The following is a 12,996-nucleotide window of genomic DNA, read 5'->3' on the forward strand; positions in this document are numbered from 1 at the left end:
TGCAATTCTCAGGAGTCTTAATCTTTCACAGAGTCATATCTCACAATGATGCTGTCATTGAATGCATTTAATAGAGCACCTAATCAATCAAAGATAACCAGATTCTCTTTTACACTCCTCTCACGTCACACCCATGAGTCACCCCTGAAGAAAACCACATACACATTTACATACAGAGCAATGCAAACAAAAGTGTTTGTGTTATGTTATGTTATGTTACGTAACGTAAGCTATGTTACGTTATGTCATGTGTTTTTTATTGTATGTTTTATACGTTACGCTATTCATTATGTGTTACATCATGTTTCTATTATTTTTTACTCTGTAATATGTTGTTATAAGTTATGTTGTGTTTTTTTATTTTACGCTATGTTGCTTTATGTTACGTTTTATGTCATGTGTCGTGTGTCACGCTATGCTTTGCTATGTTTTATACGTGACATTACTTTTGTTAATTTTACGTTAATTTATGTTATACCACGGAACTGTTGAATGCTGTATTCTGATTGGCTGAGAAATGTTCCGTGGGTATGCATTAATTTCTGATAACCGCACACCTTACTTGTCAAATGTCTTAAAAATAGGCACCAGAGCAATATTTGTGGTAACCGTGGTATAAGAGGAATAATTGACTCCCGTCCTTTGAATTATTTGAAAATAATGCACACCCGTGGTGTAACGGCACGACGCGAACTGCACCTTGGGTGTGTATTATTTTCTTATAATTCAATGGCCTGTCGTCAATTATTCCTTACTTATGTGATGTTACGTTACGTGTAATGTTATGTTACTTCATGTTTCGTTATGTAACATTATGGGCCCTATCTTGCACCCAGCGCAATTGACTTTGTCAGTGACGCATGTATCATTCGTATTTTGCACCGGCGCACAGCGGGTTTTTCCCTCCACAGACGAACGTCGGCAAACTAGGGAATGAACTTGCGCTCCCTGGGCGGTTCAGCGCAAAAAGGAGGCATGTTCTGGCGCAAACCATCTCTGATGCTATTTTCCAGTTTCAAAAAACAATTGCGCCACTGACCAAAAAAAACTAGTCTAAATCAGTGGCGCGTTGCGCGTTGTTCTTTATGCTATTTTAAGGGCGCATGATTGACCATAATGTATAGCGTGCACAACGCGCACGCACTTTGCTTTTCTAATCTACACAGATGCAAGAGTTATTTTTGCAAATCATAAATTGTTACTATAAAAAATATTAACACATGAGATAAGGGAAATCATTGTGGTGAGCATTGTGGTGATAGTTTTTATTTATTGTGTGGCTGTGTTAAAAAATTCTCATGCAAATAACGATTAAAATATTTTCAAGTTTGTTGTGTGGCTGTATTACGTTTATTTTATGTAAATAATAATTAAAATGTTTTCATAAGAAACCTTAATGTATATGAACTTGATTTGTAATTGTACTTTGGGGTTGGACCTTGCTTGCGTTTCTTGGGTCCGATTTCAAAGCCCCCAAATCCTTTCAGCAGTGAGGGTGGATGCAGCGATGTCCTCTGCTGGCGTCAGGTCCTCAGGCAGATCCACCTCGCTTTACACGGCGTGCCCGATTTATGCTGGCAAGCTTGGGATTCCCCCGTCTCCTGACATCATTTTAGCGCTTGGCGCAACGATGGGGATGCCAGCTGATGAGACTGTGGCTATTTCCTCTCACTCCTGTTTAACCTACGCTGATTTGGGTGGGTTTTTCCTATCCCCATACAAAACAACTTCTGTCTTTGACTGCTCTTACAAGAACAGGGGTCTCCTCGGCTGTGAACTGCTCCTGGCGTACGCCTGGTTAATCCCAAACCACACCTATGAATAATGAACCTACTTCAGACCAACCCCTTATTGATTTGCGCCCGGCGCAAGAGTTATTTCTCACGCTGGGAAAATAGCAACAGCGCCCAAGATCCGCCCACAAACTCACTTGCGCTTAGCGCTTCGTACTTGCGTTTCAGATCGTTAAAATAGGGCCCTTTGTGTTTTTTATTTTATGTTTTATACGTTACGCTATTCATTATGCGTTACATCATGTTTCTGTTATGTTTTACTCTGTTTTATGTTGTTATAAGTTATGTTGTGTTTTGTGTTTTGCTATTTTACGTTGCGCTATGTTGCATTATGTTACGTTTTATACCATGTGTGCCATGTTACGATATGCCATGCTATGGTATGTTTTATATGTTACATTACTTTTCGTTATTTTATGTTACGTTATGCTACGTTACTTGTAATGTTGTGTTATGTTGTGTTATGTTATATGTTATGTTATGTGTTTTTTATTTTATGTTTTATATGTTACGCTTCATTATTCGTTATGCGTTACATAATATTACTTTTATGTTTTACATTATATGTTTTTATAAGTTATGTTGTGTTTTGTGTTCTATGTTATTTTACGTTACGTTACGCTATGTTGCGTTATGTTACGTTTTATGCCATGTGTTGTGTGTCATGTTATGCTATGCTATGTTATATATGTTACATTACTTTCGTTATTTTATGTTACATTACGTTATGCTATGTTAATTTACATTATTTTATGTTATGTGATGTTACGTTACATGTAATGTTATGTTACTTCATGTAAGTTATGTTACGTTATGTGTTTTTTATTTTATGTTTTATACATTGCGCTATTCATTTTGCGTTACATCATGTTTCTGTTATGTTTTACTTTATGTTATATGTTTTTATAAGTTATGTTGTGTTTTGTGTTATATGTTATTTTACATTACGCTATGTTGCGTTGTTACGTTTTATGTTATTGTTACTGCTATTCACAAACTAACATTGTGTAATTTTGAAATGTTTTTTTATTTCTCTTTTATTTCTCTCTCTCTCTCAGATACATTTGGCAAGCTCACACTACTGAACTCAGTGGGACAAGAGATATCCCGTTGTAAGACATCCATCCGTCGCAGTCAACCGAATCCTGTCTTCAAGGAGACGTTCGTCTTCCAGGTGGCGCTCTTTCAACTCTCTGATGTCACATTAATGGTCTCCATATACAACCGAAAGAACATGAAACGCAAGGAGATGATTGGCTGGGTGTCTCTGGGTCAGAACAGTAGTGGAGAAGAGGAACTTCTTCACTGGCAGGACATGAAGGAAAGTGGAAACCAGCAGGTCTGTCGCTGGCACACCCTACTTGAGGCTTAAAGGAGAGAGAGATGATTCCATTTGATGGAAATATTATCACTTGTACTTTGCTGTCTTTGTCTGGGAGGATATTCCTTTAGGAAGAAGACAAATGTTATAAACAATGCCAAATATACCCATGGGATTAAGGTAAAAACAAGCAATGTTAAGAGGATCATGTAAGAATGGTTACGAAGATGAGGCATGCGATTTTAAACATTTTGCGAGAATATACGCAAACAACACGCATGCCGCCAACATACAACTTTGCTTAGGACTATTCGACAAAGCCCCAAGAATGATCTCACAATTTTGTTTGTAATACTTTTTAGTTTGCAATACACAAACTGCCCGCTTCAACTGCTTGCAGCAACCAATCAAAACTGTGGACAATATTACCAGAAGCACTGTGATTGTTCCTTCGCAATGTCAAGAATAGAGGTTTGATTTAAAATAATTAAATGTCTATCTGCTATGATTTTAAGGCTTAAAATAAGACCTATGCCAGTGCCATTTTAGATGCTTTGAGAGATCAAACTGTGTTTGTTGAACTTATGCACTTTCATTTACTTTCATTTTACTAATGACATTGAAATTGTTTTTATTACATGCTCAAAACATGCTACAATTTACAGCCAAACTAGACAACGTATAAAATAAATGTATTTGCTCTTTGGATCACATCTAGCTACTTTAATTGTGTAATGACACATGCGTGTTCTTAACAAGCATTAGGCAGATTCGTGAGACACACTTACTAAAACCCATCTGTGCACGCAACACCAAGACATCCAGAGTCTTTCTCACTGTCCACATGTGCTAACACCAAACTCTTTTGTATTGCATGTCTGTAATGAAGCTGTGCATATAAAGTGCCTGGTCAATCCTATAGGAGTTTTAATTTATAGCCACCAGTGATATTGGAGGTTAGCATGTAAACAGGAACATTACAGATGCATGGACCTCATCTTTCTCAAATAAAATAAATAGTGCCTGTTCTGCATGTTTTAAAATACAAAGTGGTTTTCAAAGATAAATGCATATATTTTTGTCTGTCATTAAAGACATATCCAAGATGCTACTGTTGCTGTTAATTCGTTGTTGTTGTTTTATTATTTCGAATGGTGGTCTTCTTCTTCTGTGTAACAGTGGCAATGCAATGCTCTTGGGGAATCAGATCTGTGAAAATAGATGTCATTCTGCCAACGAAAATATACAATTGACTGTAACCCACCATATGATCACTCATCTGGTGATCAGTCTGTTTGGATCAGACTGTCAGGGTGTCTGAAACTGCCAGGAGAGAGAGTGTGAGTGTGTGTGTTATTTTTCCCACTTTGTACTGTTTACTTATGGGAGTGTAAGAATCGCTAATACTCCAAGGGACAATTAGGCTTGGAGTTGAGAGGGATACTACAGTTTAAGAGCTTTTAATGTGTCAAATCTTTTTAAAAGTGTTGAGGAGGACATACTTTCATGGTCAAAAGTGATGTCTGAAGGGTACATTTTCACAATATATTCTGTAATTGACCCCTTTCGTTTCGTCCTAACATTTAAATTCTTCTCAAAGCTAAGCTTTATTTTACACTCCAAGCATAACTACACAATGTGCATACAAAATCTTTAATACATCCTTAATTAGCCTATATGTTTTCATAAAGGGCAAAAACATCAATATATCAATTTCCAAAGTTGGACATTGCTTGTGTCCACTAATGTAATAATAATAATAATATGCTAGAAAATTATTTAGACTAAATAAATTAGGTGCAGCATATGTTAAGAAATATGCTACGAATGAGTGAGTGAGAGAGAAAGAGAGAGAGAGAGAGAGAGAGAGAGAGAGAGAGAGGAAACGCGGGAGAGGATGCGAGAAGAATGGAGTTTGATGCTGTAGCGTCATCATTGCCTAGTGAGTCTCCTAGCAACAGGAAACATCTGTTTCGGCGTCGACCAATAAGGAGCGTTGGCAGTCTGTTATTGCTCGGTGCACAGAAAGGAGATATTTTAAGAGCAGAGAGTGAGGCGAGTACTATAGGGATTATATCAAAAGCGAGCCGTCGACATCTGGGGGCGAGACGTCAAGCTCTCGCGGAGCTGAAAGCGGCAACAATATGAGACGCGCGCGCCTCTGATCTGATGAACACGCGCGTGCGGGGACTATTAATGCAGCTTGGGGTGTCTTTATAAATAAGGTAGGTATCATTTTACGCCTCTCATTGACTTTTCTATTCGGTTTTCTATCTGAAAGTACATCCATCATTGTAACTGCATGTATTTGTCTGTTTTGCAATTCATGTGTGTTATATTGCACACATAACGTCAAGCGTTTTTGAAAAATGCGCGTTCTGTTATTCATTCATTAGCGCAACAGTGTTTTGTTGGTTTTATACTACAACGAACCACTGTTTTATATCATACATCAAGACGTGCCCTAAATTCTGCTTTATTTAGCGTGGTTTGGTAAAAGATTAAAGATTTATTTTCATCTGGACTTGACAAAATGAAATTCTTATTTTGTCCATTCCTCTTGAGAAAGAAAGATAGGTTAGAAGGGGATATGAAAAAATTACAAATGCACTTAAATAAAAATAATATATATAGTCTACAATAAAGGAATTAACAGTAAACATATTAAGAATAAAAAATAACCAAAGTAGAAATGAACAAAATATTTAATGTTTTTGCTTCGTATATGTAGGCTATGTGATGTTTTCCTCGCTGAAAATAAACTGACTGGATAAATACTGTGTTGGTTGATATCTCGCACTCACACGCGCACAACCTCACGCGCAGCCTACGCTTATTTACCCGCCCACGGTTTTGCGCACTGCACGTTTCTTCAACCTGTCGATTGGCGCATAATGTTTTTCAGCATGGCGCGTGCGCGCTCATTCTTTTCATATTATCAGCAACTTTTGTCACTGCACTTATAAATTCCCCTGCACGAGACAGAACTACATTACACTATGAATATACACCGGATATCAAGACTTCAAGGCCCCTCCCATTGTCCACAATAATATCTTCTACCCCAAAAATATTCTAGATCCCAACTAGGATTATGTATATTTATTAACAATAACCAAACACTAAGAAACATCCTGACATTACACTTATTTTGATGCTTGCTTTGTCTTATGTTAAATAATATAAATTTGTTTAGGGCCCCTAGTGACCAGGGGCGAAAATTTTATCTAAATGTTGGGGGGGACAATAAACATAAAATTTTTCAAGAACAATTTTTGAAGGGGACACCAATAATACAGGCAAAATTGTACTTGCAAGGAAATGTGATAGAAAACGTTTCTCTTTCTCTATGAACGGACACAAATGTAATTCTAATACACATGAATGCAGAGGTGAAAAGAGTAATAAAATATTCGACTTAAGTAAAAGTAAAGTTACTTTAATAATATTTTACTTAAGTAAAAGTAAAGTTACTGGTCCAAAAATCTACTCAAGTAAAAAGTAAGTCATTTTAAAGATACTTTTTTACAGCGGGGAGAGGTTTCTAGTATAGTTCAAAAAGGAAGGATATATATATATCTCAAACTATGTTTTTAATTGTTAACATCTTTACAATTAGAGTGCAATAACAAAAAGTTAATAAAATAAAAAGCTTTTTTATAACTAAGAAACATTTATGGAATTATTTAATGATTTTTACAGGTGAGTTATGCACTTTTGAAGCAAAAATAATATGAGGTCAGCAGCTAGTAAATACAATCACTATAGTAAGGTTGTAATTAATGTATTGCTGGTAACATACATTATGTTATTAAACTATATACATAAATGAGCATATAATGTGCCATGCCTATACACTACATCCTTTACACGTTTATTGTATTCTAGTTTCCCAGACCTGTGTACCTGATGTCTTTCAATCTCTCTCTCTCTCTCTCGCTCTCTCTCTCTCTCTGCAATGTCTAATGACATGCGCATTCTCGAGGACGTTCTTAAGTTGTTTGACTTGACGCGAAGCTGCTAGACCTCGGAAGATAATGCGCATGTATTAAAAACGCGTCGTGCAAATTAGCGGTTAAAACCCGGTCGGCAATTCTCAAACTCCGTACTCAAAAGCATGAACCCTACCTGGATGAAACAATCGCTTTGCGTCAATGGCCAGGGGGTTTCTTTCATAAGAATTGAATTGAGGGTCTGCATTAGCCCGCGCCTGTCTCGTCCCTCTCCATGGTTCTTTTTGCGCGTTCCCCCGCCCATCAATCAATCATCCGTGGCGCGTCTTTATCACCTTACTTTTTTATTTATTTTTACTCAGTAACGGATATGATTTAACATGTTGCGAAGTAGTCTTCAATACTTTAAACTTACTTAAGTAAAAGTAAAGTACAGATATTAAAAACTACTCAAAGTAAAAGTACACAAAAAAAACTCAGTTACACCAAGGTGAGTAAATGTAATTTGTTACTTTCACCTCTGCATGAAAGCATAAATTTTTTTTCTTTATTGTTTATCTGCTTCTGTTCTCAGAAAACGAAATATGTTCATGTTTATATGTCAAAATAGTCCAGTTTTAAAACATATGAGGATAAACTGATAAGTGATGGGAAACGTTGTATTCGCGTCGGCTCCGTACACTTCTCTACCACCGGCTGTGTGTCGGTAGTGAGGTAAAAGGGGCGCGGGCAGTGGACCAAACCACTGTGAGGCCAGGGAGGGGGAATCAAAATGTTTAAAACGTTTTTTTGTTGTTGCTCCGTTTGCATTTGTATTGTTTCACTTCTTACACAACTATTTTAAGTGTTATAAATCATTAAATTATTTTTAATACACATATTTTAATGATATTTTAGGGGGGACAACCCTCAGATAGGGGGGGTCCTGTCCCCCCCGACCCCCCGGGATTTCCGCCCATGCTAGTGACCCCCGTCCCCTAGGTTTAGAAATACTGATATAGAGTGTAGCCCACTGTACACTCTTTGACACTTTTAACATGACATGCACTACATTCTTATACTGTTTTTTTTTCCTATTTTCATTATTTTTATTGCATACATTGTGTATCTTATTTATACTGTATATATAGATTTTTTTAAGTGTGCATTGCTTATTATTATTTTTCCTGGCTTGTCGTTTTTTATAGGCAATTCCATTATATTTTATAATTTTGAGGGAATAAAATAAGAATTTTCTTGTTTTAATTACATTGAAAATAAAGTACAATTTATATATTATAATATTTATTTATTCACAAAATTATAATTATTTTGTGTTTGACTGTTTAGATGTATCTTAAAAGCCAATGATAACAGTTTAATGGCAGGTTCACATTGCAACTTAGCCCACTTGTGTAACAAGATGCCCACTCTTTGTACTTATACCATAGGTCAATGAACTGGTCCGTAAACTGTATGTCTTTCTTGAGCAATAATGGTGGAAATGTACAAAAGCCCTTCATAGGCCTTCATGATTTATGTGTCCTATAAAGCATAACTGCATTAGGGCTCTGCAATGCTTTGGCAATGCTGTATTTTACTCCAATAAAGCTTTATTAAATTGCATTCGAGAAAGAAAAGCATGTAATAAAGATTGAAATTGCAAACACCTAGCGTAATAAAGAAAGTGGAAATGTGTTTTATTGTGTTGAATTTCATTACTTGCTGTAACAATATTTTTTTCTCTTTCTGTGTGTGTCTCATTAGGAACCATTAGGCAATGTGTGTGAGCCAGAGGAAAAAGCCTCAGGTGAATAGAGGATTTGTGACAGAGGTGTGTGAGTGTGGCTGCGTGGAGCAGTCCTCAGGTAATTGCATAGAGCAGACAGATACAGACTTTGTTACATAACACACATCTCTTGTTTTACCTAATCCGTTTTGTCCATGACTCCTTGAGGATTTATGGCATTGTTTACAGTGAGTGTGTGTTTGTCTGTAGGGTCTTTCCTCTAAGAGTGCCCTCAGCAGTCAACAACGTCGAAAGTCGCCTACTTTAAGCGGAAATATGCGGAAGAAGAAGATGTTCAGGGAAGCCTACATGGATATTTACAAAAAGTGAGTGTCAGCTTTTTATACTTTTTTAGAGACATTGTTTTCCTGGAAGGTACCATTGACAAGCTCAATGGTGCAAACTTAGCCTATTCATAGGACAGAAATAATTGTTAGATTACCTGAAATGATGACATCCTCCGTCCTATGTTATTACTTTCTTTCTCTTCTACATTTTCTTTTTGATATATACATGGGCAGTTTTAATGGCATCTGTCTGTATATAATTCATTGGAATTTTAAAGGATTAGTCTATTTTCTTAAAAAAAATCCAGATAATTTACCCACCACCATGTCATTCAAAATGTTGATGTCTTTCTTTGTTTAGTCGAGAAGAAATTATGTTTTTTGATGAAAACATACCAAGATTTTTTTTTTCATTTTAATGGACTTTAATGGACCCCAACACATAACAGCTTTAATGCTGTTTAAAATTTCAACAGAGTTTCAAAGGACTCTAAACGATCCCAAACAAGGCATAAGGGTCTTATCTAGCGAAACAATTGTCATTTTTGACAAGAAAAATAAAAAATAGGCACTTTTAAAACACAACTTCTCATCTTCCTCCGGTCATGTGACGCGCCAGCGCGACCTCACGCAATACGTCATGACGTCAAGAGGTGACAGATGACGTATGCGAAACTACGCCCCAGTGTTTACAAGTGTGGAGAAAGAGGACCGTTCCGACGTTGTTGTATGTGGAATGATACTAATTAATGTCTTTGTGTCAGTTTATTGTTTAAAATGGTCCGCAAATGTGCATTTCATATATGTAACAAATGACCTTTCTACGTCACTACGCAATTACGTGTGGTTGCGCCACAGGATCGGAAGAAGACGGAAGATTTTTCTTGTCAAAAATGACAATCGTTTCACTAGATAAGACCCTTATGCCTCGTTTGGGATTGTTTTGAGTCCTTTGAAACTCCGTTGAAACTGCAATTTTAAACTGTTACGTGTTGGGGTCCATTAAAGTCCAATAAAATGAGAAAAATCCTGGAATGTTTTTCTCAAAAAACATAATTTCTTCTCGACTGAACAAAAAAAGACATCAACATTTTGGATGACATGGTGGTGAGTAAATTATATGTATTTTTTTAAGAAAATGGACTAATCCTTTAATACACAATGTAAAAAAAAAACATTCCATAAAAAACAGTAAAATTCCAGCAGCTGGGGTGCCGGGAAAATACTGTAAAATAACGTGCACAATAAATAACAGACATTTTCCGTAATACAAAAATACCGTTTTTTTCTGTAATATTACATTAAGGTTCATGATATGGAAATCTAAATTCATTAATTTCAATAAAAAAAAATATCACAATAAAGTGATATCAGCTGATCTGTGCTTGAATGAGTAAAATGGGTTGAACATCTAATTTGATGTTATTGTAAAGTCAGTGGAAATCTCCAGTTGTGTCACTTAAATATTTACCCTTTCTACCTTTTTAGATCCAAATTCACACTAGTTTACCTATATGCACTTCCTCCTAACAATTCAGACAGTTACACCTGTCCCTGTCTGATGTGTGGCAAATCTTTTTTTCTTCTCATTACTCTTCTGTCTATCTTTTTGCCCTTACCTGTACCTGTCTGTTTCTTCTCAGCACCTGATCCTGCGTGAGGAGCGCAGCTGCATTCTGCGTATGTCTCTGCAGAAGCTGCGTTTCCTTGACGACCCAGAGGCTTATCTCCGCCGCTCCGTCCTCATCAACAACCTGCTACGCAAGATCCACCTAGACGAGACCCAGAGGGAGAGAGAGAAACAGAAACAGAGGGATGATGAGGAGAAGGAAGAGATGGAGGCGAGGCGAATACTGTCACCCAGCAGGAAGAGATTAAAGGTTGTCCTGACCCAGTGTCGGTCCTCGAGCTTCGGGCTCCAGGAATTACAGCAGTACAAGCTGCTGCCGTATTCAGCCTCCCCGGGCACATGCATCTGTGGCCTTGGGGGCTGCCACACCCTGACTCCTGATCATGGAGCTTCTGTGCTACTTTACCATTTGGATGACAAAGGATGAAATATCCGTTTGTGAATGTAAGGAATTGTCAGTCACTGATTTACACAGGAGCAAAATGGCAGCAAAAAGAAGAATTTGTGTGCATTTTTGTCCAGTTTGCTGTTAAGGGTGAGCACTGTTGTTTGTGACAGTGGTACAATCTGTCAATATCAGGGTGTATTTTCCTAATGAAAAAAAACGTCTTGTTATCACTGCCTTGCTTTGTAAATCTAAACTTTGACCGCAGACTTTTTTGCGTCTTATGAATTTGCTTGAGTTTTGCTTGATTGAGAACTGTTTTCAGGGATAAAACGGCAAACGAAAGCCATGCACTTTGTGATTGTTATGTTGTAAGGAAATAATATTAAATTTGAAATTGTCAATGTCTTGGTTGCTCTTGAGAATGGAGTGATACTGATGTTTTACTCAAGCTTTATTGCTGTGAAATGGACTATTCTGTGTAAGTGGCTACTGATGTTGAACTAGTGATGATTTGCTTTGCCAGCTGATAAGCTAGGATTTGCATTAACTGAGGTAAAAAAGAAAAATGACGTACAATGTTTGAAGAAAAAATAGGAAAAGGATAAGTGAAACTGATAAGAGTAAACAGAACTCTCTTGGCGTTCTGCCTTGTTGGGTTAAACAGGGTATCTATACCACACATCTTTTCAGTACTTAACAATTACAAGTGAGTAAACATTTTTGGGCTTAACATTAAAATAACACAAAGTTTACATTGCATTTACTACTCTTGTTTTATTTAAGTCTTTGCATACAGATACTGTTTAAACATCTGGTTCTGTACTGCCCTCTAGTGTTATGCTGATGAATTTTGTGCAACTTATTTTGTTTTTATTCATTTTCAATTGTCTGTACAACCTGCATGTCATTAGGCTTGTTTACCCATTTTGTTTAGCCAGTTTACGCTGTTAGATATTTGGCTCTATAATTTTTTAATCTGTTTAAAACCTTTACCATGTGGGTGGGTGTCAGAATATCCCTTAACAATGGCCTACATTCAGGGCATGGGCCTACAGCTTTCAGTTCTCATTATCCCTCCCAAACAAAACCTTAGCTATTCTTTTTTCATATTCATGTAAATGTCTGTAACATGTTGGTTACACAAGGTTTTCAACAAGCAAAGTAGTGCAAGCATAATTTGGTATAATGACTGGTACTCTCCCTATTAATATTTTGTGTGTGTATATGCATATTTGTATTTTAAAGTGATGTTTGTTTTATTTTTATTTTTTTTTTTTAAGTTCTGGATGTCATTTACTTTATGGTAAACTGAGAGTGCTATCTTTTGCACATTTCAAGGCATAGACATGGATAACCGTTTTATTTTGAAATGAAGATATTTTTTTCTAAGAGAACATTCCTCAGATAATTTAGTGCTATTTTGCCAAAAGATTTAAAAGTAGCAAACAAAGAAATACGTCTATTTTTAGGCAATGCTATCAAACAAAAATAAAAAACTGAATGTTTCTCTGCTTCAACATTTTCTTTTTATGTAGGTTATATTAGTAACAGGCTTCATATGATGCGCGCTCTCGAGCCATCGATTAGACTTGTGCGCTAACGCTGCTTCTGTGGCGTCATCAGAACGTAATACGTTCCGTTACTGCTCGCACTTTTGATTATCATATGTTGACGACGATTCTTAGATAAAAAAAGCTTTTATCCACTGGGGGTCGCTTTGTGGCCCAAAATTACAAATCTCGTGCATTTAAATCTCAGATCGTTTTTATTTCTTCGAGACAATTCTACACTATAAAGTATATTTTTCTTACATATATTAATTACAATATTAATACTCGTTGTATAAATAGACGTCA

The 12,996-nt window shown here is 36.5% G+C and overlaps 1 protein-coding gene across 3 annotated transcripts in view; it reads left to right on the forward strand.

Annotated features, from left to right (window-relative positions):
• The window catches only part of syt16 (synaptotagmin XVI), a 28,507-nt gene extending 24,269 nt beyond the window's left edge, over positions 1–4,238 (forward strand). For all 3 annotated transcript variants that reach the window (XM_065296284.1, XM_065296282.2, XM_065296283.2), the window contains exon 7: positions 2,852–4,238. In XM_065296284.1, coding sequence (XP_065152356.1) covers positions 2,852–3,165 — 314 coding nt within the window. In that variant the 3' untranslated portion in view covers positions 3,166–4,238. The remainder of the gene's footprint in view (positions 1–2,851) is intronic.
• The last annotated feature ends 8,758 nt before the right edge of the window (positions 4,239–12,996 follow it).

This window comes from Paramisgurnus dabryanus, chromosome 20, assembly GCF_030506205.2.
Source record: "Paramisgurnus dabryanus chromosome 20, PD_genome_1.1, whole genome shotgun sequence".
NCBI lineage: Eukaryota > Metazoa > Chordata > Actinopteri > Cypriniformes > Cobitidae > Paramisgurnus > Paramisgurnus dabryanus.